This window comes from Aspergillus pseudonomiae (assembly GCF_009193645.1).
Source record: "Aspergillus pseudonomiae strain CBS 119388 unplaced genomic scaffold BDV37scaffold_1, whole genome shotgun sequence".
Taxonomy (NCBI): Eukaryota; Fungi; Ascomycota; class Eurotiomycetes; order Eurotiales; family Aspergillaceae; genus Aspergillus; species Aspergillus pseudonomiae.
In genome coordinates, this window is record NW_022475993.1 from 762466 (window position 1) to 786852 (window position 24387).

Here is a 24387-nt window from a genome sequence, read left to right on the forward strand (position 1 = left end):
GCTGTCATGGATCTCCTATGTAAGCGAGAGGTCGCCAGGGGAAAAATTCTTTCCTTTTTGCCATTTTGATGACTCTTACATCCTACTTTATCGACATTCCAAACAAGCTAGAGTTTTTCGGCGCAAGGTTGGCAGGCTTCTCTCGCCCGGCCAACTTGATAGCAGTATACTCGCTGTTATTTTGTGTAAAATTAAAGGTTTTCTGATTTTGAGGAACACGAAAACTAAGGCCACGGCTATAGGATTTTGCAGGCCGTTGATGGTAGTTAACGATTGCTCTACAAGTTGGCTTAATAGTGGCTGTATCCTAATAGTTACAGAGGACATTTGTTTACCCTTGTCGATCAAGAACCCCATACTAGGGGCTGCCAGCTCAAGTGACTGGCAGCTGTCCCGACCGATGCCTCAGGCACTGTGGATGGGGGGAAAAACGCTTTAACAACCAATCAGAACATTATATATTTTGACCAATCAGCATTCAATTCTGCTCCTGCGCCTGTGGTATTACGCTTAACCGTAGAACTTACCTTGAGTCATGAAATTATGCAGAAGAAATAAAGGCGGTCAGTGAAGCGGTAATAATAATGACGGCTTCTCAGATCACGATTCAACATGTAGGCCTTATTATTAAGGCTTTCAACAACAAAGTCCAGTTATTGAAAACCCAATACTTCTGCCTAGATGGATACGACGCTCAGCTGCGATAGAACATATCCTGCAATCGAAAGGTTACAGGCGATATGGAATAGTTCATTTCCACCATTGAGAAACAGGTCGGAAAGGGGGCGTTAGGATCTCCAAAGAAGACTCGATTTCTATTGCAACAGGGAAACAATTCTAGTACCGAGTAGTTATATATACATTATAAGTAAAAGAAGGGTACTTAGCAGTAGGTGGAGGCTACAACGCTTCAGTCGCCCAGTCCAATTGCCCGAAGTCAAACCACGATCATGAACAGTCACAGTGAGCTCGCTCAACACTGTCACAATTCCACCTTTAATCTTTTGCACCCATATCTCCATACCGTGCTTTTGCTCGGACATCTTTAGCTCATTTTCAAGATAGTCAGCGACATCACAGATTCCAGGCCATCGACGCGCAATGTCCAATGGTGTATCATTATTAAAATCCGTTGAGTCGATATGGTAGCCGTTCTCGACTAATAACGTGGCGATTTCTACACTGCTCGCCAGATGCAGTGGCGTACGTCCTTGCTCATTGATTGCAATGTCTGGTCGCAAGTTGAATTTGCTGAGAAGTAAGCGCAAAATATCAGTTTCATTGGCCGCCGTTGCCATGTGTACCAGGGTATCACCACTCAACATGCATTTGTATGTAAGGTCAGTCCTCCCGGAGGTAATTACTTCTCGAAGCAATTCCCAATGGCCATGTTTGGCGAGGGTCAAAGCAGGAAGATCCAACATGCTTCTGGTTTCCCCATTGAGTGATGTGGTTTTGCTCTGTAGCACCTTTATGACTTGTGTCTGTTGAAGAAGGGAAGCCATCATATAAGGTGTACAGCTCCTGGCGTCTGTGAGGTTGGGATCTGCGCCCAGCTCGAGCAGCATCTCTGCCACTTCACCTGCACGTGCGCTGTTCGAAAGGCTAGCATAGTGTAGTGGTGTCAATCCGCGTTTGTCTTGGGTGTTTATGTTATAGACATGGAACCTGTTACTCTGCGAAAGGGCCGAGTGGAGTAAATGGATAATCTCGGGGTGGCCCATTGCGCTCGCTGTGTGGATAAGCTCCTTTTCAGCTTGCAGGTCTAACCTCTCGCACTCGAGGAGGGTTTGTACAGCATCCAGCCCGCCCAGTCTGATGGCCCATATCAAGGTCGAGTTACCGGCGTTGTCTCTCATGTTTGGGTTAGCACCCTTTCGCAATAATAATTTGACAAGCCCCGGGCATCTGTATCTCTCGTAGCGGATCTCGTTGAAAAATTCATAAGGCACAATTTGTACATCGTCTGCCATACTATCGATTATTTCGATCGTAACGCCCTCCTCTGCATATACCGCAAACATTAATGCAGTAAAGCCATTCGAATCCTGAGTGTCGACGTCGATTGATTTATGACTTAGGAACAACTCAACGAAGTCATAATGACCGTGGCCCAGCGCAAGCATGAGGACCGTTCGGCTCTTTACGCCCAATCCGGCATTGGTGTTGATATTGCCTGTCTCCAGAAGCTCTTCAACAATCCGTTGCCGCCTCTCCTGTTCGCAACGATCCGCACAAATTAAACCACACATAGCGTCGACCACTGCCTCCTCCTCCACTGGAGAGTTGTGCTTCAATAAGCCTTCTACTGTCTCGACATGGCCATTGATGCAAGCGTATCGTAAGGGAGTACGGCTGTATTTATGATCACGTACGCCGACATCATAGTTTTCAGTAATCAGGAGATTGACCATATTGGCTAAACCGAACCAAGCACAAAGATGAAGAACATCCGCAGCTTCATGAATCCACTCCGCAGACGCCTTCGGACCATGCTTCGCGGCTTCTCGTATGAGCCGTGCAAATTGAACCGGATCTTTGAGAAACCGAACCGCTTCCTCCTCAATCCCCCGATCGTTCGCTTTGCGAACGTGGTCTCCCCAAAATCGTAGAGCGTAGGGCAGAAAAGGATATGCCGTGATATTATCATAGTGCTTCAAAGAATCCTCGTCCTGTAAGTACTTCAGGCAAACCTTTGCCATCTCGTACTCTGCCCGCTTCAAAGATGGATGATGGTCACTTTTGGCGAGCACAGCTGACAGTGCAACGTGAAAAAATCGTACGAAAGAGTGCGGCTCGTCAGCTTTGTCAATGGTAATTAACCCATTTGTCGACTGCAAGATGAAAGTCCTATCGTTTAGGTTTGACTTCACGACTTTGCCTGAAATGAGGGCCAAGGCATGCCGCAATTGCAGTATGGTTAGATCCCGACGAGCCGACATCATCAAGGCAAATGTCATGAATGCTACATGTAGCTGACTCGCTTTCTTGTACCTCTTGAGCTTCTCAATCCGTTCATCAAAGTACGCGGTCAAAGGTTCGAGTGGTATGTCGATCAGGGGCTGAAGCGCTTTCTGGTCGTTCTCTGGCTCCTTGTCCTCGTCAAACAGCTTCTCTATCCAAGCCTGCGCAATGATAAAATTGCGTCTTGCTTTTATTGCAATCACTCGAGACATACGGTTAACTAGGTCGGGCTTATCGCATAGGTATCGCGCAACGCCCCGGGAGTTATACTTCGGCGACGGATGCACGCGTTTATCACGTCGATCACGGCACGTTTTCAGTGCTCGAGTGATCATCTCGTGACAATATTCCTGGAGCTCGTCATCTTGAACACATATCTCCACTCGCACTGTGTCATATAGCTCCTCGCCATCGTGTTTCTTGGGACAGGTGATCCCTTGTTGTTTGCAGTCCAGACACAAGTCAAATAGTCCATCCTTACACTCGCAATTAAAATATATCTGAAGGTCTTCTCTGAGGCAGTGATTGCAATAGATGGCACTGTTAACTTCTCGGTATCCCAGTGAGGTGGTAAGCAAACTCAAGGGAAGGCCATCCTGAATGAGCCCCAGGGCATATTCCTTGATAAGCTCTAAAACCTCCGGAGAGCATTGATCCAGGCCGTCAACTATAAGATATACGCGATCCTGTTTGGCCACTAAGTCCTGGAACGTCTGCTTCATGATGTCTCTAGTCGAAAGTGCTCCATTGCCACGACCCTGGTACGCCTCTATGAGCTTCGGTGGTATATCGACGTTGGGATCGCACAAGATTAGCTGCTTTAGCATGCTACCCAGAAGACGGTCTGGTGTTTGGTTGACTCGTCTATGTTCATCATCACTTAGATAAAGATAGATGACTGGTTTTGGTGAATCAAGAGCCGTTTGGAGGTGGTGAACCACTATAGCACAGAGATTGGTCTGGTTGATGAATAGAATTAGTAAAGGCGATCATTCCATACTTGGGGAAATGTACACCCGAAGGCGTACCTTGCCTGTGCCAGCCTCGCCGCAACATCGAAGTTGCCAGCGACTTCCTTCGACCCAACGTCTGAATACATCAGATTCAAGAAGCCACTTCCCCGTTGGCACGGATCTGCCAAACAGCTCTTCCTGCTCGGCTTTGAAGTCCAAAATAGAGAGCCAATCCAGAAATTCGCGGCGGAATTGGGTGTCTAGTGTCGTGCCCATCCTGTCGACTTTATCGTTTACTTCATGTGCGAATACAATCAAGGCCCTTTGTTAGCACAGTCTACTTGCTATTTAAAATCAGAGGGGCATCCTGCCCCCTTTCATTGCTCATATGGATACTACGTACATTGTTCAAGAACTTTCGCCGCCGCCGTATCCTCGGTAACTTTGTCGGGGTCAAGCAACGCCAATAGGTCTTTTGCATAAGCCGCAGCAGTTATAGCAGCATACGGCTGCCACTTCTTGCATTTATGAGTGTCCGCATAGTCCGAGATACCCCGGATGGCAATGCATGGGAAGCGATCCATCAGGCCCGCCGCTTCCTTCTCGAAACAAAGTACTTTTTTGGACTTGCGAAGCTCATCCCGAAACATCGGGTCTTTCATAGTGAGGTCTGCAGATGCAATGAGCCCATAATGGACGGAGGGACCATCTTGCGGTCGCGGGGCCCGGTCGACTGTTTGTGCTCGGTCACAGTTGCTGCAGTCCTCACCTTCGTCAGGATGGCGATACTCTGCCCGGAACAGCAGGTCATGCTCGCGACCCGGAAAGCCAAAATACGGCATATCCAGATCCCGAAGCTTGGAGATCGCGTCCTGTACATATACTTCCATGTTCCCCTTCTTGAAACTGTGGTTTGATTGGAGCATATTGGCTGCCGAGATCAAGGCAGGGTTCGGTTTGTCCAGGTGCGATATGATTTTGTACCCTTCAGGGTACCTTTTACCTGCATCGTACTGCAGAATTCCACCTATATAACATTCAAACACGTATTAGCCAAGGAAGGTTTGATAGCATGCTCAGTGGCAGCAATGCAGCGAAGTCTAGAATCTTAGATCATCAACGTACCGTGCTTGCCATGAGGCTTGCTGACAACAACATCTCCGAGCCGAATATCTCTCTTTCCAACATAGGGGTCGGGCGAGTCTGTGGCGCCTCCCCCAACACCTACCAGCAATCCAAACCGGATCTGGGGAAATGTACGAGTCATGTTCACCACAACGTCAGCAGCATTGGCTTTTCCTTGACCAACAGGTCTAGCAATGACGACGTTGTGCTTCGCCATGCGGCCGACCATGTATGCGTTCTCATCGCGGGGGGTAGGTGGACAGACGTGCAGTTCGTCTAGGAGAGCTCTGGCGGCATTCTGCTCGGAGTCCAGAACACAAAGCCAGCCTACCGTGTAGGCGTCACGAGTGAGAACAATACGATTTGAGCCGTCCATACTGCGGTTGCAAGGTTGGTCAGTATGGATTAGAAGTCAATGTGAATGTGGAATATTGTGAGAGACTGTGAGAGAGTTCCAAAAAAGTGGGGGAGGATGAAGAAGCATGGGCGATGCAACGTCTGACCGCCACTTATGAAACAAGCAAGCCCTAGAAACATATAGAAGTGGCTCAGGGGTCGCCAGCAATGCTGAACCTTTAGGAGATTGTGAGCGAGGAAAGAGCACTCCCGACCTCATCAGAGCCCGTGCTGTATGCAAGTACAGTCAGATGGGCTTGCCTTACGCAGTAACGATCGGAAATTATCAGGATAGGGAGGCCGTGACAGAATGAGACCGAATGAAGGCAAAATCCTGTACTGTGTGTCCTTTTTCAGTATGGTTTTCTTTTGTCTCATATGTTTTTGTGGCAGTAAAGCAAGGCTGAAAGCACCCCTGGGTAACGTATGAGTAATGAGTGTTCGTTATTTATTATTAGGCGTCATGCTGTTGGTTTGGTTTCAATACTGAGACTTGTCTTGGTTGAAACTAAGATCTTTGGCTGTGGCAGACTCATCATACGAGGCTGAGTGCCTGCGACTCTGCAAACCGGGAATCTCCAATCCCGTGCCCCGGGGGCTTCTTGGGGGCTTCTTCGGGGCTTCTTGGGATCTGCCAAGGCCTGGGAAAGATGGAACAGACGAATGAATGATGCAGATTGGCTATTCTAAGAACTGAAACTCTGGGAGAAGTTGCATCAAGAGGAAATGCTAAGACAACAGCTGAGGTGGAATCATCTGAGGGAGCAAATGCATCTGGCGTCTCACGACAAGGTATAAATCCTGATAACAAGGCGTTGAGTAGACAATAATCTAAATTATCCCCAAATGAAAACAATTCATTCTCAATCAGGATTCATGATGCGGCAGATCATTGGCATACTTGTGCTCTTGCTGATGCAGGTGCTCGCGGAGCAGCTGCCGACATCTTCCAACAATGCTATGACTCCCAACCCAACAATTTGCGGTGAAATCGTCAATAACGAGGGTATGTAATGAGTGAAGCAAACAGAATGATAGCTCCAGGTGCTGATTATGAGCAATTTACTTAGAAGTTTCTATTTTCGACGCTAGCCAAGCCTACAATTGTCTGACGAGCCTTCCATTCCACGCAGATACTGCCAGTCAACTTGTCCAATATGTCAACGACATGATTCAATTCCACAGTACTCTCGCCTATTTGGCCGATCCACCACAGAGCTACCAGCAGCCAGCCGTTGACCTCATGGCCGGGCTGTCTCAACTCCAACGCGATATTGATGATAACGTCTTCCACAATGAATATGCCTTTGAGACGGCTCTGAACCACTTGATCCATGCTGCCCATGACGATCATCTTGAACTTGTCGGCGGCGCACTTTCTCGGTTTACCTATGCAGCCCCTTACAGCATCGTGTCTGTTTCATTGGACGGGGTAGAGCTGCCCAAGGTTTACATCTCAGGTCAATACCCAGACAAGTTCAAAGAGAACTGTCGCTGACAGTAGCCTCTTCCAGATGACTTATTCGCCAACGAAACGGGTTGTCTTCCTTGGCAGCCGTCGGCCATCGCGACCATCAACGGCCAGGATGTCGTTGAGTATCTGACGCAGTTTTCCTCTGTCCACTCCATCGGAAAGCTTGAGCCTCATGCAGATTGGAACATGTTGATGCGAAGTGCGGCATTGGACGTCCAAGGAAAGCGGGATGTCTTCCACGGAGCTACCACCTCCTACCCAGGAGACTTCATTACATTCACATTCGAGAACGGTACCACGCTCGGGCCCCTTCCTTGGAAGGCTTCATTCTGCTGCCAGGGGAGCAATGGGCCGCTGCAGACGATGGACGAATTCTATGATTTTTTTGTCTTAGGCCGGCCATCCGACAAAAGCCTGGCGGCATCCACGACGACAATTTCCAAGCGACAAGGCATGATGTCATCGAACACATCAACCCCCAACTTAACTCCTGTTGAAAATCCAGCGTATCCCTCAGAAGCTGATGTCATAGATGCTAGCTACACTAGGAACGAGGGAGCGCATGTAAGAGGTTACTTCTTGCATGATACCTCCTTAGCAGTTCTTAGCGTTCCGCATTTTGCGGTTGACACCGCTGAAGCCCAATCGTTCAGCAACACAGTCAAGGAATTCCTCGCACGTAGCACCAATGCAGGCATGAAGAAAGTGGTTATCGACGTACAACAGAACTCCGGTGGAAGCCCTTTGTTAGTACTTGAAGTCTTTAAGATAGTGAGTTAACGCTGCAACTCGCTCGGCTCCTGGCTGACCCACGTTTTCATATAGTTTTTCCCTTCCATTACGCCGTGGGCAAGTAGTCGTCGACGCGTTCATCCAGTGGCAAACGCTCTAGGTTCCACCCTAACAAGCTACTGGCAGAACCTCACCATGGACCATCCGGATTATCGCAAGTTAATAGCTAACGAGTGGGTGGTAACCGGCCGGCTGGACTTCGATACTGGAAGAAACTTCACCTCGTGGGATGATTTTGTCGGACCAATAGGTCATTATCGTGATGGTTTTACTAAGAAGGCAAGTACCAAAGCCTATCCTTCTACCCCGTCTTCAATGGAACATGCGGTACTGACGGAGGGCGCTTAGGAGCAATACAATTTATCAAGCACCTTATTTACCTTGGGGGCGGCTGGAATTGAAATTGATGAACATGACGACGGTCAGCCATATAAACCGGAGGACATCGTTATCCTGAGCGACGGGCTCTGCACGTCGGCATGTGCACTTTTCATGGAACTTATGCATCATGAAGCAGGAGTGCGAACCGTTGTAATTGGGGGCCAACCCAGCTATGGCCCGATGCAGGCACCGAGTGGAACCCGTGGTGCAGCAGTTTACAAGGCTGAGGATATGCATGAAGATATCGACCTGGCGCGAGACATTGACAAATCGACGCATGTGGACTTAACCAACCGCACGCATGCGTTCCACATTACGACCGCGTCGGTCAATCTTCGAGACCAGGTCCGACACACTGACACCTCCGCCACTCCCTTGCAATTTCTCTATGAGGCCGCTGACTGCAGGATATTCCTCGTCCCCGAGACCTGGTACAACTATACCAATCTCTGGAAATATGCTGCAGACGCAATATGGCAGAATCCCGCACTCTGTACCAAAGGCTCAAGGACGGGTCATACCCAGCCGACTCATCCTTCAGCTCCAGGCAAGCCTTACAATGCGAGCAGTACTCTATCCAACCTGGCGGACTCTCAAATGGACAGGCATCCATCAAGTACACAACACGAATCCGAATTTATCTTAGACGGCGCTCAGCAGCTGAATGTGTGGTTGGGGCGTCCGTGCCACAAAGACGGCTACTGTGGAAAGATATCTGCCTTATCATGCCAGACTGTCTCTGTTTGTGAGTCTGGAGAGAAAATGGGAGGGCCATCACCGCAGAAGCGATGTGTTCAATGGTGTGAAGTGGACAACTCCAAATGCCCCGGTGGGACAACTTGCCAACTGGATCAACATGTTGCGAAGTTGTTGGAAGGAAGGTCAGCTTACGGCCATTGTAAACCACCTGAACAACGACCATGTCGTGTTACTAAGTACCAGGCTGAAAGCAACTCGATTTGCCGTGGCACAGCGGACACTCTTACGTGCGATAATAAGCCGCCTCCCCAAATGGTGAATCCGACTTTTGAGCCTCACCCGGAGGGTTTCCCTGTGCTCTACCATAATGTGGAAAAGTGGAACCAAGCCTGTTGTTGCGGGAGCAGGCAATCTGTGTGCCGCAACCGCAGGTCTTCTGTTTGTGACACTGCAAAGGACACTTATGTTTGTGATTGTTCAAGCCCACCTTCGGAATGTCCGGTGAAAAATTCGAACCTCTAAAATTGTGCGGCCCAAGCCGGGGGGTGTATCTTGAAATATTGGGTAGCGAAGGATCTTGGTCTAGAAGTTCATACAGGCGCGGAATGGCGGGGGTAGAGATTTAGAACGGGCACATAAGCAGACATTGTAACCAAATATAATAGCAGCCTCACGAATCTGCCTTGAGTCAACTAGAGCTACCACATGCATCCTTAAGGTCCAATTCAAGAAGGGCTGTATCTGTCTGGTGATTTGGGGAGTACGCTAAACTCTCAAGCTAGGGGAAATAAGCGAATAATGTCCAGAGACAACCTGTTTCCATCGAAATATATATGCATAAATATAAATGGCATACTGATATCTTCGCGTATGCCCAAGTGAGCCAGACAAACCGTCTTTGATGCGAACATTACCGCTCATACTTGAGTTCTAGAGTCTTTGAAAATTCCCTTTACATTAAAGATCTAGGTTTGACTTGAACGCCGGGGCGTTTGTCTAACTTGCCCGATTAGAAACAAAGCGCCCGTCCTGTGCCGTCCTCGATGCCAGAGCCCACGAGCCAGGGATTCAGTACTCCGGAGAAGGAATTGATTTTTTGACCGGGCAAAACGAGAGCTTTGGGGCAATCTACTGAGAATAGGTTAAATAGGCCACAAGAGGACCGCCTGGAGTTTAGCTCTCCTACAACGTCTTGCCAAGTGACCATCGGTCTACCTTTCACATAGGAGGGAGCTATGCAGTTATTCATATCACTTCTTTTCTTGACCCCGGCAGCTTTTGCTGTCAATGAGCCCACACGGAGCCCTCGGATTACCGAGGAACCCAAGGGTGGCAAAGAGAACATGACTACTGTTGATTACAACCAGGGTGGGATTTTCGCTACTTGTTATGATCTCAGAGTTAAATCTCTGAGAGGGTACAATATTATAAATGGCGGGCCATCCTGGCTGTATGGAAACTGTCAACAACATACTGGCAGCTTCCTTCCCAGCCGCTTAGAATTGGATTGGTGTTTCAGTTGGGATTCTGATAAAATACGACCAGAAAAGGAGTATGTGAAGATCTTCAGCTCTATCAGCAGTTTTCTAAGTATTCTTAACTAACTTTTGATACTAAGGGGGGAAGGATTTAGGGAAAAGTGTCCTTCCTGTGCTCTTGACGGAGGAGTCCTGAGGTGTAATTGTAATAGTAAGTTTTCTCTCTTGATATACCTTCTGGAACTGATGAATTTATGAATTAATTGAATGAAGCATACGATACTACTGTCTCTATTGATCTTAGTCGGTCTCCTATCTCATCCCCAAATTCTGGCTACGCACCCCTACTAACAACAGACCCATAGATCAAACAATCTCCAATTATGATGGTTATCTGGGTTGTTTCGGTCTGAAGGGTAATGCGCGGTGGTAATGTAAGTTTTTTTTTTTAGGTCTTCCCGAGCAAATCAACTGTCACTGCATTTAGTGCAGAGCTGATACTTTACAAGATTCTCAACTATCGGCACTGGGGATGACTATGCTGCAGTGAGCAGACTATTGCTATGTTCCGGTCAAATTGGGTTATTTTCTTTTTCTGAGTCCCTTGTAGTAGTACAAATGTTAAACCGTTTAGAGAATTCTTGGAACAGCTCTGTAGCGTAGTATACTATAGATATACCTCCTACAAGACTGTCATGTGGTATTGGTGAAGTCTTCAGGCTAGAATATTCATTATTCCATTGCCGCGTGGTTGTATGATAGTGACAGGCTACGGAGTATAGGTAGGACTTCCGCTGATGCCATCCCTCTCGGTGAGGCTGTGTTTTTGGACACTTGTGTTGGCGCCGAACTGGCCTGGACCAAAATGCACCGTGCGCCAACCACGTTATCCGCAACTTGTTACGGATATGATGGAAGAGAATCCCTAAGTTCCTTAGATTTGGATCACTGTTTTAGTTGGGACACCGACCATATACAGCCAGAACAAGAGTATGTGAGAAGCTCTAGATATATTAGCAGTTTTGTGAGCAGCTTAACTAACTTTTCACAAGGGAGGATGGATATGGGGCACAATGTCTTGACTGTATGCTTGACGGAGAGAGTATAAGGTGTGTTTGTGGCTCGCGTAAGTTTTCTTTCCTCTCTCTCTCTCTCTCTTTTTATCAAGGAAGATATCTTCTGGCACTAATAGTTTTCTATATATACAGATAATACTACTGTCAACTTTAATCTTAGTTAGTCTTCTATCTTAACCCTAGATCTTGGCAGTGTAACCCTACTAACAAAAGGCCTATCTATAGGGGGAACCGTTCATATTGATAATGATGGTCACCTGGGCTGTTTTGCTCGAAAGGGTGACCGCGATCCAGCCAAAGTCCCGATGGATACCGCGAGCACAGAAAAACTCAAGGGTGGCTTTTACGACGATTGCCCTGAGATGACTGTGGACCACCCACAAGGCGAGTCTGGCCGCCTAGTAACTCTATGTTGCGGCAAGACGGGACGCTTGATACAGACCATGCTGGAACTGAATCGGTGTCTGGCATTCACTGAGTATGGTGGATTCGCACCACAAATAAGGTATGTGGAAAGTTTCAAACCTGTTAACAGCTTTGTGAATATTCTGAATAACTCTATAAAGTGGAAATGCATTTGCAGGGCACGAGCACTGTCAAAACTCTACGCGTAACATTTACGGGATACATCGTAAAGAAGCTCCAGTACTGATGGGGTGTTTTTATGGCGAGAGTAAGTTTAACCTCTTGAAGAATATACCTTCTGATACTGATAAGTCTTTTTTTTTTCTTTTTTCCCTTTTTTTCAAAATATCTAGATCGCGGGGTATCTAGGATTGATCTTAGTAAGTCTCCTTCTTGACGCAAAACTCAGGTTGCGTACTCCTACTAACAATTAGCCTATAGATCAAGTGGTTTACAGCGATGAGGGATACCTGAGCTGCCTTGGACAAAAGGGTGTAGCTGCTGTAAGTGTCCATCTCTTCGCCGATGGCTTAGCCAGTGTTGTATTAATGCCTTTCTTTAGGAGAATTACCCGTGGCCCTAGCGCAAGTAGTGTGCTGCTCTGCATGGCTGTTCTAAAAGTATTATGTACAGAGTTTAACATTGACGGTGCTATAGAGGAGCAAACAGTTTTGACGTAGATAGACTGAATATGTTTACAGTGACTTTTGAGAAAAGAACCTAAATTGAGGTTTGATCCGAAAGCTATACGGAGTAGGCTCGTGTAAGATGGCCAGATCGGTTGATTATCCCTTGTTATTCCATCATAGTGTGGTGGTACGATAATGCGAGGCCATACGGCATCAAATTCAAAATATAATTCCTAACCAACGAGCTAGAGATCATACAGATATACTATATATAGATATTGCTCTCACCCAAGTTGCCCGTCTTGCCCGGCTTGCCCGACTCGCCCACATTGTCTACTTTTGCCCGACTAGAACAAAGCACCCTGTCTTGGAACATCGTTGAAGGTCAAGCCGACAGAGCCTTCTGATAACTACCAAGGCCATAGTAGGCATAAAAGGACCCCTAGACCCATATAACATTCCACTTCCTACAAAATAAATATTGGTTTATCCTCCACCTGGAGCTATGTGTCGATTCCTGCCTCTTGTGTTCTTTCCATTGGCAGCTTTGGCTTTTTACGATGGGGACCCTACGTCTGGATTTATAGATAGCTGCCACAATATCTCTCTTGTCGTAAAGACTGATGATCGCTATAACGTCCCTACGCTGTCGGCAACATGCAAAAGAAGAAGGTCAGACGACGAGAGAAAATCCGAACTGCCGTTGGATAGATGCTTGGCATATTCCCCTTCAAAGGGATTGTATGGAAAATCTATGTGTGTGGGGGACCTTCTAGATTGGTTCAGTGCTTTATTAATACTTCGAATAGGGGAAGGGCATTTGAGAACTCCTACTGCTACAATTGCGTCCCTGGCCCTGAACTTGGGGTGATGGCATGTGCATGTGGAACGGGAGGTAAGACTTGCTCTTGATGATCATGTTTTCCAATATTAATGAATGCATTAAAGACGCACCGCTCATCCCTCACGTCGTTAATCTCAGTAAGTCTCCTTTATTGACCGCAGATGCTGGATTTATGCTAGTGCTAATGAAAGAGCTACAGATCAGATCATCGGCACTTATAATGGTTCCCTGGCTTGCTTTAACGAAGAAGCTCTTGCAATAGAGAAGGAATTTCGGTGGAGCGACAATGGCCAAAAGAATAGCAGTTCAACTTCCGCTCGATGATTACGAGGCACTCCCTCTGCGGCAGATCCGAATACGAGTTATCCTTCCTATGAGTCAGCCTTCTGCCCCACAGACATGAATCGATCGATGGACTCATTTCCCTGAAAACCACGTTCTCCTTCTTTCGTAAATATATGTGCTGACCGTCCAAGGTGCATGTGGCCCCGTAAATCGCGTAAACAAAGCTCTCAAGTCACATCGATCAGGCTGTCTGATACTGACCGTTCTTATAACTGTGTTTGTAACCTGTCTCCCAACAGAACGACCATCGAATACATTATTAGCGGGGACGTGTAAATGAAGATACAATGGCTACGAAGAACCCAACCCCCCAACCCCTCCGAGCGATCCGGGCCAAATCCACTGGATCCACGATCACAGTTTACCAAGCCTTCTCCCCCGATATCGCCGAACCTGCTCTGAGGGCCCAGAAATTCGTCCCTCCATTCTCCCGCACACGCATGACCTGGATCAAGCCGTCCTTCCTCTGGATGGCCTACCGCTGCGGCTGGGCCACCAAACCGAACCAAGAACGTGTTTTGGCGATCGAGATAACCCGCGAAGGCTTCGAATGGGCCCTGAAGAGATCCTGTCTCAGTCATGTACCTGGAACCCAGGACCAAGAGCAAGATGAATGGCGTCAGCGTCTCCGTAAGAGTCCCGTCCGTGTACAGTGGGATCCGGAGCGAGATCTGTGGCACCGGCCACTAAGATATCGATCAATTCAGATTGGGATCAGTGGGGAGGCGGTTGAGCGATACATTGATGAGTGGATCGTTTCGATCACTGACGTGACGGGTCTGATGGGGGATGTCAAGAGGGCCTTGGATAGGGGGGATGTCGAAGAAGCCGAAGGCCTTCTTCCGGTCGAGGGTGCTTATCCTCTGTCGGAGGAGCTGCGAGACATATTGCAAGCGACGTAATACGGGATCGGATGCTTGGTTGTTCTTCCGCAGAATGTACTCGTAGTTGCTGAGACGTTTATGGAGTGTCTCAAGAAAACCAGAAAGTTCTAAGATGGAATACTAGGATTTTCTCGCAGAGAGTTTCAATTGCTTGATCTAAGGGATCCGAAATTCTAGCGAACAGAAGAAAAAGGAACAGAAATGAGAACAGAATAAAAAAGGCGTATGTAACCCCCAAAGCGGCTGGTAGGGAAAGGTTATGTTCACCAAGTTCTCAGTAGAGGTTATTGATTCGTGACCAGAGAAGCCTACGTACTGTTTATAGGTTAAACCATGAGCGTTGCCAAGAGCAAATGTATACTAAATTTGTGAGCTTCCATGCGACGCAACAGCCGAGCTTTTACAGTACATCAGTCTTCAATACATCAACGACATGTCGCCGAGAAAGGCCTTCCCAGCCTAAGCCACGATCAATAACAGCGAGTCAGATAGTCTTCCGATACTCATGCAATCTCGAGAGCACGTTGGCACCGTTCCACAGTTCCTCCCCTCTATCGCTAATTTTCTCCGGCATACCCACCTGCTCCACCGCAAAAGAGGCTCCAACGGAGCCATAGCAAGCTGCCTCAACGATACATCCTGTCTGCAGATACCCGGCAGCAAATGCCCCAAGAAATGCATTACCGGCGCCAGTGGGATCGACTACCTTAGCGTGCGGGGTATCTCCAGGTCTAGATCGATAGAACGGCGGTAGCCAGATAGGAGACGTATCGCGAGCTATAACGAGACAGCCATGCTCACCGGCTCGGACAATTACTGTACCCTTTCCGTCACGGCCCACGCCGCTGTCCAAGAACCGCAGTGCCTGGGCCTCGATCTTATCCTTGTCTGCAACGGCTGGTCGCGATTGGCCAAATAGTGCGGCTAATTCTAGGTGATTTGGGGAGAACACATCGACCATACATACGGCGTCTAGGCAGCTTTGCAAATTTTCCGCTGTACACGAGAATGGGGCAGGTTCCCAGATAATGAGTGGGCGTTCTGGTACGCCTGACTTTTCCCTAAGCACAAGGAGACTGGAGAGACGGATCGTAATATTTTGAGGCGTTTCAAGATAGTGATATGCCCTGGATGTTAGGAGTGGTGTGTTCTTCAAGCTGCTATCCTGAATTGCGAGGATGGGCGTTGTGTATTTGAACTTCTTGGCTAGACGACTTGTTAGCTAAAGTGATCTGTATGGTTGACAACACATCTAGTAAGTTGGTGATGAGAAGTTTGTGTCGGCAGTAGGGAAGGGAATATTCAGATTTTAATGAAGAAAGGTATGTCGTACGTCCAAATGTAGAATCTTTGTATTCAAGTAACCCTCTAGTCGAAGCTTGGTTTGATTCCCTTTCTATGACCAATGTTACATCCCAGCTTTGCAAACGGTCTTCGATGGGCTTCGGAAAGTCATTTCCAACATGGACCATCCAGCCTAAGGAATTGCTTTGTGGATGAGGAAGAAACAGCCGGGCACCGAGTGTCGCTATGAATACAATATTACATTAACAATTCAATGACTGGCATGAGATATACGATAGAAAAGCCCACCGTAAGCGCCAGAACCACCCAGAATGTCAGTCAATGCTTTCCTATTGGGAAGGCGGATCTCGTCGAGTACCACTAAGCCGAGGCTCGTGAAGGAGATGTGATGTAAGTTCATGATGTCTGAGGATCTAAACTATTTGTGTAGGAACAGGAGCGAACGGAAAAGTTGTACAACTAGACTTAGGAATGGAACGCTTTATTTATGTATGGTTTCAGAACACCTGTTTCAAGAATGCAGGAGATTGAAGATGATTATAAGATCGATATTTATCGGATAATAGCCTCTGGCATTCCGCTTTCCTACTTGAGGAATCTTTTAGCAGATAGAAAAAAAAGTGCTCCCAGGCGGGATCGAACCGTCGACCTCCAAGAGACGCATACAACCTAGTACAAAGTACAATGGTCATATAAGCTTGATGCTCTAGACCAACTGAGCTATGGGAGCGGGTTTTGGTGCAAGTCTCTTTTTTAGCTTATAAGGCCTTCAATTGGTATTCACGCACTTGAATTCTGAGCGGAATATCTTCCACCTCGTAGCCTTTCGTTGTGGGCTCATTACCCAGCCCCCTTCGTATCCAGTGTTTATTGGGCTCTTTCAACTAATTCTGCATCCTTCCGTCTTGGCATGGATTTCTTTGTTTTGGTGGCGCCTATCCTCCGCCTCTTGCCGGCCTGACGCTCCGCCATTGCTGGTGTGCACACATACTATTTGTCTATCTCCTCTGCATAGGTTCCTCTTTAACTTCTGCAACTCGTCTGACTACTGCCTTGCCCCTTTGGACCTTCCGAGCACTAGCTTGGACCCTGTTACGTTCTTCAACTTGTCTGATGGGGTGGGCTGACGGAGGTCTATTCGCCAGCCTGTCTACCGCTACACCGACCCATATGTTGTACAGCTGGCGGAGGGATTAATCTCTCATAGACTTTCACTTCCTTTGTCTTTAAGGTTCGTTGCCACTCGGGGATATGCGAATTTCTGGAAGCAAAAGGGAGTCTTCTGGTCGGGTGTCACGGTCGCCTTTGGTTTCATCCCCCGGGTTTTCAATGCCGGGCTAGGTACGGCATATCTAGTGTAATAATTGGTGGGGGAGGCTGTGAGGGCAGGTAGCTCACGAACACCTGAGGCAACCCGGGGAACATCCATGCAGTTAGCCGAAAATTCGCAGCATGTGAGTGATGTAGAACCCTCCTACGCCACGACCATTCAATCGATTCGCGACCAGGGCTGATTTGTTACACGGAGCCCTAGGTTTCCCCGGACTACCGGTAATGGCCCTGTCGTTAGTGTACCCCAATTGAAAGTGGCAAAAGGCCGCTTTTTATTGGCGCCACGGCTGCGATTACCATAAACGGCATGGTTGACTCCATTGACAAGATAGGGGTAGTTGCCAGGAAAGCGAACGCCTGGTTTCATGTGGATTGCCTTCTGCGCAGGAGTGGGTGCAATTTCAAACAATCTGAGACATAGCAACAAAGAAAGTGAGTGTGCTGACAGGATCGCCTTCCAGTGCTTTCAAAATGTTGACTGCCAATCGTTTGTGCCTTCCTGCTAGGAAAGCGATCTGTGGACCTTCTGACTGACCAATACACTGAACTTGGCATACTTGCTCCATGATGAAGCCAGTGGAGATATCCACGGAATTGACCGGAGATTTGCAAACCCTTGGATGATGCGCTGTCGTGGCTGATATTTGAGACCTGGTCTCGCTGAGGGTACGACGTTCTCCGCGGACTTATGCAACCAAGCTATCCCTGCACTGAATGGGATATGGGGCTGAAGACATCGCCTGGGAAGTCAGACAAGCTGTCGATAGCTCAGTCTAGCCAAAGACTATCCGCATCTAGAACTGCTTTGAGACACCGAAAAAGTCTTCACACAGATTTTTTCTTATTGGAGGCCGAAGAGGGAAGAATATGAGGCTCCCGGAGGACCTTGTCGATGATGTACTGCGACATGATTGGATCTAACGCAATGCTGGGATTGGAAAGAGACTGATACGGATTATACAGCTGATCCTGCAGACAAGAAGGCTAAGTAATAACAGTAAATATAGCTAACTAAGTATATAACACCGCTTACAAATCCAATATCAGTAGCATGAAGCACAACCAGATCCCGTCACGGGAATACGCAGCACATGATTGGTTCAGCCCTAGTTCACATCCGATCTTGGTCGCATCATAAGCTAGCGTTTGGTATACTCGTACTGACCACATAAACAAGTATCTGCTAGGGACTATTATTCATCTTGCGTATAGCTCTGATTGCACACATCGGATGTTATAGAATGTAAAGGACTATTGCCTTGCAGAGGCCCAGAGAGGAATGTGACAGGGTTCGCGATCTGAATATAGGTTTTGGATTGATGATCTAAGTAGCCTGGTACGTAATTCTTCATAGGTAACAAGAGTAGGCCTTTTCAGCATAGTATAACGGTTATTCATCATCTAGATAACCTTTATGACTTTTGAAGCCTTTTACAAGAGGACCAGTCAAGCAGGTTTGTAGGTTTTAAGGGCTGAAGGTCAGCTGCTGAGACGAGGAAGTATTTTAAAGATGAAGATTAAACTAACTATCGCTGTACTATATCAGAGTTATCCTATTGTAAACAAAGCATCATTGAAAACACATCTCAGCGCACAGCCATCTGGTTAGTCTCAAGATGGGTCTTCAGATCACCAACGGTCGGAGTTTCCAGGAAAAAAGAGCCTTTCAAATCAACGTTTAGCTCAAGAGCAAACTTCTCTACGAGAACCAGTGACAGAAGTGAATCCACTCCAACAGCAAAAAATTCTGTTTCGTCTGTCAGGGCATCCAGCTCTACCCCGGTCTCAGACGCGATGAGGGCTATAGCATCACGGACAAGCTGGCTGTTGGCTTTAGGCCAAGGCACTGATAGTGGAAGTTTGGGTTCGTTCTCAGGCGTAACAAGCGACGTGTTCTCTGAATCATCTTGCTGCGACTGAGTGGACTCTGTAGTCGTGGCTGAACTCGTATGTTGCGATGTTGAAGCGGCTGTAGTAGAAGGGTCTTGCTGAACCGTTTGCCTATACTGGCTGTCTGGGGGGTCGAAGAACCGACTCATGAGAATGCGAGGCAATGGGCGAAGCATCATCTCGTGGACCCTTCCAATCACATGGACCCCATGCAAGATATACACTTCGCCGGAATAACATCCAGAATTATCGTTGGCAGGATTCATCTTAACGTACGAGCGATACATCTCTCCCGCCACCAATACATCGGAGAACCGCATGGCTTCCCAGCCGTCCATGACATAAATCGTGCTGGTGTGATCCGTGGCTGGCCCAGCGTTCAGAATGAGACCCCCGACATGTGTAATGGGGTCGATGTGATGAGGAGGTGCTGTCCACCGGCTATCTTGGCTTGGGGACAGAATGACATCCGCAACTGCTTCCAGGCCGTACATGACAACCGACTGGATGCCACGGTAATGTTCGCCGTAGTCGACGACGTTTTTGAAGAGAGTGTACGCCAAATCCTTGGACACGCGGCTTGCTGACCCTTGATCTGCTAGCTGATGTAGCGCTTCAATACGGCTTGTCAGGAGGTGCGAATAAGCAGCCCACTCGTCTCGCCATGATTGGGGGTCTCCGCACGTCACAACACCGGTGGCTAGTTCCTCCTCGCTTGAGCTATCCTCGAGAACTCGATGCAATGACAGCGGCATCGAAAAGCACGTGCGGTCTGTTTGCATGCGCATTCGCACGTACTGAGGCTTGGACCTATCCTTCCGGGGTATTAAGCCCTGGAAGACCCGAACCTTCCCAAATTCCAGGGCTGGGAGCTGTGTTCCTGGTTTTAGCCTGGAGAACATATATCTCGTCATAGCCAGAGCAATGTCAGTGTACGCGAACTGAAAATTATTGTCAGTCAAAGAGTCGTTCATCGAATAGCTGGAAGCAAGTATGGCACTTACGACCGAGAGGAGTGGTCGACCACTCATTCTGTGTCCCGAAGCAATAGCAAAGAAATCATCATTAGTCACATCTGACTGGATGACTATGCTCCCACCGTCTTCCCCGAATGATTCTTCCAGAATTTGGTGCACGAGGGCGGTGCGCAACGATGGGGGAGCAGGGATTGGAAAGCTCTCATTTTCAGCCCTAGACCGTTTATCTTTTAGCAACAGCCAATCCCCGTTATGTTGAATCCAATGGTTCTTCAGATTCCATTGGTACGGAGGCAGACTTAGTAGGCGTAGTTCTGACTCAAAGGGTTGGTACCATGTGTTCCAGTCAAGGAGGACGCCCGCGCCGTGCAAAGCCGACATGCTGACAGCTAACGTATGCCAATTGCATTCGTCAGATCTCAAGCTGGGTACCATGACCTCAAGATTCGGAATGTTTGCGCGCATGATACCGGTATAAGTTTGATGCACTCCAATCTCAACCCAGACAGTCTTAGAGTCTACCAACCCCATCTCTTGGGCTTTCGCCATCGCATCGGCAAATCGTACAGTACCCCTCGTGCTATCACACAGATATGATGGTGGGAATGACTTTTTGTCAAATATAACGTCACCCAAAAGAGGCGATATGAGTGCTGTTTTTACATTCCGGAACAGAACCGACTGGGAAATCCTACTATAAGCTTCTAGGATAGGCTCCATTTGAGAAGAGTGAAATGCAAAGGGCACATTCAAGTTCGCGACCCGATATCCCTGTGACACCAAAGTCTGTTGGATGTCCTTGATCTCTTCGACAGACGCGGCAATGGTCACATCTCGAGGCCCATTGATACATGCGATTTCATATACGTTGTTCCGCCCCGTGTGACGGATCTCATCAACGGTCGCCTTGACGGCTAGCATCGAGTGACTGTTGATGGTACACAAATCCTGCATGAGCCAGGCCCGTTGCCCGACGAGATAGATAGCATCACTGGCTGATAAGGTTCCCGCAGCATAGAGTGCAGCGTATTCACCGAGGCTTGCTCCTATAACAACATTCGGCACCACTCTGAGGCTTCTCCATAAGCGGCACAGCGCGATCTGCACACATACTGTCACCAGCTGTGCCATGAACGGGCTGGTCTCAAACGGATCTGAGCTCCTACTCGTGATCGCTGGCAAGATGGAGTCAAAGCCGTGGAATGCACATATCTCGTTTAAACGCCGAATTTCCTTCCGGTAGGGCGGGTATTCCTGGAAGAGTTGGCATCCAACACCTTGGTAAAAGCTACCTTGACCCGAGAAGACAAACCCGACAATGGGAGCTTTCTGAATTGCACATTGAGCCATCGCATTGCACGAATGTTGCTCAAGGGACTTGGCTATTTCCTGGACGGAGTCGCCATGCACCACTATGCGATACTTGTGATGCACACGACGTGCAGTGGTGGTGTACGCAAGACTTGCAAGATCCACCAATGGATCCTGTTTAAGAAAGGCGAGCAGCCTTTCAAGGTTTTTCATTAGGGAAATTGTGCTCTCGGCGGTCACAGAAACAACAAATCTTGTTTGGGGACATCCCTGAGGGTCTGGCCTAGCCGGAGGTTCTTCCAAGAGAAGGCCTGTATTTCCCCCAGCCGGGCTGAAGTTATTGACCATAATATACCTTTTGCGACCGGGTAAAGGTGGCCAGGGAATGACATCTTTGGGGATATGTACATTGAGCTGTCGAAGATCGGGAAACTTAGAGTTCAAGATGGTTTTGAGGCACACTTGTGGTGGAATCTCGTTGTGCTGAAAGATCAAGAGTGCCTTGATCAACGCTGTAATGCCGGCTGCCGCCTCTCCATGACCGACATTAGCCTTGACAGATGAAATGCGCAATGGCTGCAAGCGCCGAGGCACAGCTGAACTGAACACCTTCGTAACTGACTCGATCTCGGCGGCGTCGCCCGCCTGGGTGCCGGTGCCGTGCATCTCGACCAGGTCTACGTCTTGTGGACGAACCCCAGCCTGCCTCAAGAGCGAGCGGTAAAGATCGGCCTGTGTAGGTGCATGTGGATGGGTTATCGAAATTGCATTGGAGGAATGGTTAGTTGCGCTACCTAAGATCAACCCGAGAATATGATCGTTATCTTGCTGAGCATCGGACAATCGCTTGAGTATAATAGACCCTATTCCGTCGCCACGGCAGTAGCCATCTGCAGCATCATCAAAGACCTGGCAATTTCCGGTTTTAGACAGAAAGAAGCCTTTGCTAAGACCTGCAAAACTATCTGACCCTGTGAGGATATTTAATCCCCCGGCGACTACCATATCTGCCTCACCACGCGAGAGTACCGAGCAGCCTATCTGGACAGCAGCTAGGCTTGCTGAGCATGCAGTGTCAATATTGAAGCTAGGTCCTGAGAACTTGAAGAAGTAACTGATTCTCCCTGGTGCAAAGGCCCGATAGTTCCCAGGAATAAAATACATGTCGATATCCTGCCCAGCGTTGCACTCGCGATAGTCATCAGAGCACTGACCATAGATCGTACTCACTCTTTCCCGTCTGGTAGATCGAGTGCGGTCAGGAGCATAACCTGACTGTTCAAGAGCTTCATAGGACGTAAGAAGTGCAAGGCGATGAGTGGGATCCGTTTGTCCTGCTTCACGCGGGGACATGTCGAAGAAACTGGCGTCAAATATTCCGGGACTGTCTACAAAGCAGCCGAACGGTGTATGGCTGGTATTTGGCCGTTTGCCTGTAATGTCTGTATGGCTATCAACATCGTATCGGTCTGCTGGGACCTTCTGGTGGACATCACGCCCTTCCCTAAGAAGATCCCAGAACAGCTCTAAATCTTCAGCCCCTCCGGGCAACCTGCAAGACATGCCAACCACTGCGATTTTTTCGTGGCCGCTATATGGAGTAAGGCGAGTATCATCAAATATCCACTCTCCAAGGTCAACTACATGGGCGGTGCAACTAGGGTGGCTTTTCCGAATTGCAGACACTAAACCATCCACGATAGGAGAAGGTCTGAGCATGTTCAGATGCACTTCCGTGTCCTTCTCCCATAGTAACGACGACGCTGTGATGGCATCCACCACTGCACCCCAGCGAATGATGCTTGTTAATAAAATGTAGGTGGCAGATTCAAACAACTCTAATACAGTATTCGCTTTTAAGGGGTTGCCATCTGCCATGGACAGAAGGTGGGCTGCATGGGAAAGATTGCGGGAGAGAACCTGGGGACGGCATGGCTTAACAACCCACGCACTGTGGCTGCGGTCGTACAAGTGAGGTGCATGGCAGGGCCCACCATATACAGGCAATGGAGCATGGGCTGCTGATTGCACTTTTCCGGGCGTGCTAAAGAACTTGCGAAGCCTTGATGGCGGGCCATTTATGAAGACACTACCGTCCGGCTCTACCACACTGATGTAGATTGAACTAGGCTGTGCAGTGTCCTGTGTGACAGTTAGCTCTACTCCTATCCGTGCCTAGGCCTTGCCTAACGTCGATGTGTTATATTCGTAAATTCCGTCTCGTATAGCTACCTCGTTCATACCTTTCACAATGCTGGCCCAGCTTTGAAGTGCGCCATCAAGGCTCTGCGGCTCGAGGTCCTGAGATCGCTGGTATATCAGAAGGCCAGTTCTCATTGCAATGCGCACCAGCTCCGCCGCCGTGGCTGGCACGCTACATAGAGAGGGAGATGCTACGATCGCGGTGGCAGCCAAGAACCCAAGGCCAAGCCCTGTAAATAAAGATGCATCTCGACGGAAGACGAACTCGTATGGCCGATTCTCATAATTTCTGATTAAAATAAATACCTGTCACTGTTGCTGCATAGTAGGAGTTCTGCATTTGAAAACCGACTCACCCGACGAAAAGACATATCGGCACAAGAACCAAAAACACACACTCGAATGTTCCTGACAAGGGCCCTTGATGCCAATTGAAGCTTTCTGCAAGGTCAAGGATAGATTGGAAAGGGGGCAACAGACTTCTCAGTTCGGCGGGAAGCCCAGTAATTTCCTCTCGCACGACATCTGTTACCTCCTCTAGCACTCTAGCCAAGATCACATGGTTTGGGCACTTGGAATGCAGACGTAGGCGGCGGAACAGATCCGAGAGATCATCTGGAGGAAACTTGTTGCTGAAATAAAAGATCTGCATACTGTTTGGAATTAGAACATTAGGGTCGATCGATAGTCGAGCCTGTACGGCACATGGATCAGCGATTAATCAAGTGTATGTCTTCTTATCACCCTAATCCTGTAATATACTATGTTACAGCATGTGTCTATACGCACCGTGGACTCACTGCTGCACGAATTAAGGGCCTTTGCGCGCCATCCGCTACTGTGTCTTTGATCTTTCACATAAGCATCCTTCTTGGGTCACATCTGGCCATCTTCCTGGTTATGTCTTTACTATGAGAGCTAAACC

General features: G+C 48.3%; 5 protein-coding genes and 1 non-coding gene across 6 annotated transcripts; 2 read left to right on the top strand and 4 right to left on the bottom strand.

Annotated features, from left to right (window-relative positions):
* Nucleotides 1–851: 851 nt before the first annotated feature.
* On the bottom strand, nucleotides 852–5418 carry BDV37DRAFT_277671 (ankyrin repeat-containing domain protein; the record flags this gene model as incomplete). Its single annotated transcript, XM_032085835.1, has 4 exons — nucleotides 852–3923; nucleotides 3993–4213; nucleotides 4321–4944; nucleotides 5043–5418. 4 exons carry the CDS (start codon nucleotides 5416–5418, stop codon nucleotides 852–854), a joined length of 4293 nt encoding a protein of 1430 aa, XP_031947347.1.
* An 899-nt stretch (nucleotides 5419–6317) lies between these two features.
* Nucleotides 6318–10695, top strand: BDV37DRAFT_290216 (uncharacterized protein; the record flags this gene model as incomplete). Its single annotated transcript, XM_032088666.1, has 6 exons — nucleotides 6318–6444; nucleotides 6509–6898; nucleotides 6953–7683; nucleotides 7738–7983; nucleotides 8053–8914; nucleotides 10628–10695. 6 exons carry the CDS (start codon nucleotides 6318–6320, stop codon nucleotides 10693–10695), a joined length of 2424 nt encoding a protein of 807 aa, XP_031947348.1.
* A 2987-nt stretch (nucleotides 10696–13682) lies between these two features.
* Nucleotides 13683–14748, top strand: BDV37DRAFT_235558 (DUF4291 domain-containing protein). Its single transcript, XM_032080513.1, has one exon. It carries the CDS (start codon nucleotides 13849–13851, stop codon nucleotides 14461–14463), a length of 615 nt encoding a protein of 204 aa, XP_031947349.1. The 5' UTR covers nucleotides 13683–13848; the 3' UTR covers nucleotides 14464–14748.
* Nucleotides 14749–14929: 181 nt separating this feature from the next.
* BDV37DRAFT_277674 (pfkB family carbohydrate kinase superfamily) lies at nucleotides 14930–16150 on the bottom strand (the record flags this gene model as incomplete). The annotated part of the gene is made up of 3 exons (XM_032085836.1): nucleotides 14930–15651; nucleotides 15779–15973; nucleotides 16039–16150. The coding sequence occupies 3 exons, from the start codon at nucleotides 16148–16150 to the stop codon at nucleotides 14930–14932; spliced, it is 1029 nt and encodes a 342-aa protein (XP_031947350.1).
* A 221-nt stretch (nucleotides 16151–16371) lies between these two features.
* On the bottom strand, nucleotides 16372–16480 carry BDV37DRAFT_t7. The gene has a single exon. It is a non-coding gene; the product is annotated as a tRNA-Ile (tRNA).
* Nucleotides 16481–18668: 2188 nt separating this feature from the next.
* encA (non-reducing polyketide synthase encA) lies at nucleotides 18669–24114 on the bottom strand (the record flags this gene model as incomplete). The annotated part of the gene is made up of 5 exons (XM_032088667.1): nucleotides 18669–19913; nucleotides 19977–23061; nucleotides 23095–23385; nucleotides 23452–23751; nucleotides 23819–24114. The coding sequence occupies 5 exons, from the start codon at nucleotides 24112–24114 to the stop codon at nucleotides 18669–18671; spliced, it is 5217 nt and encodes a 1738-aa protein (XP_031947351.1).
* Nucleotides 24115–24387: the final 273 nt, after the last annotated feature.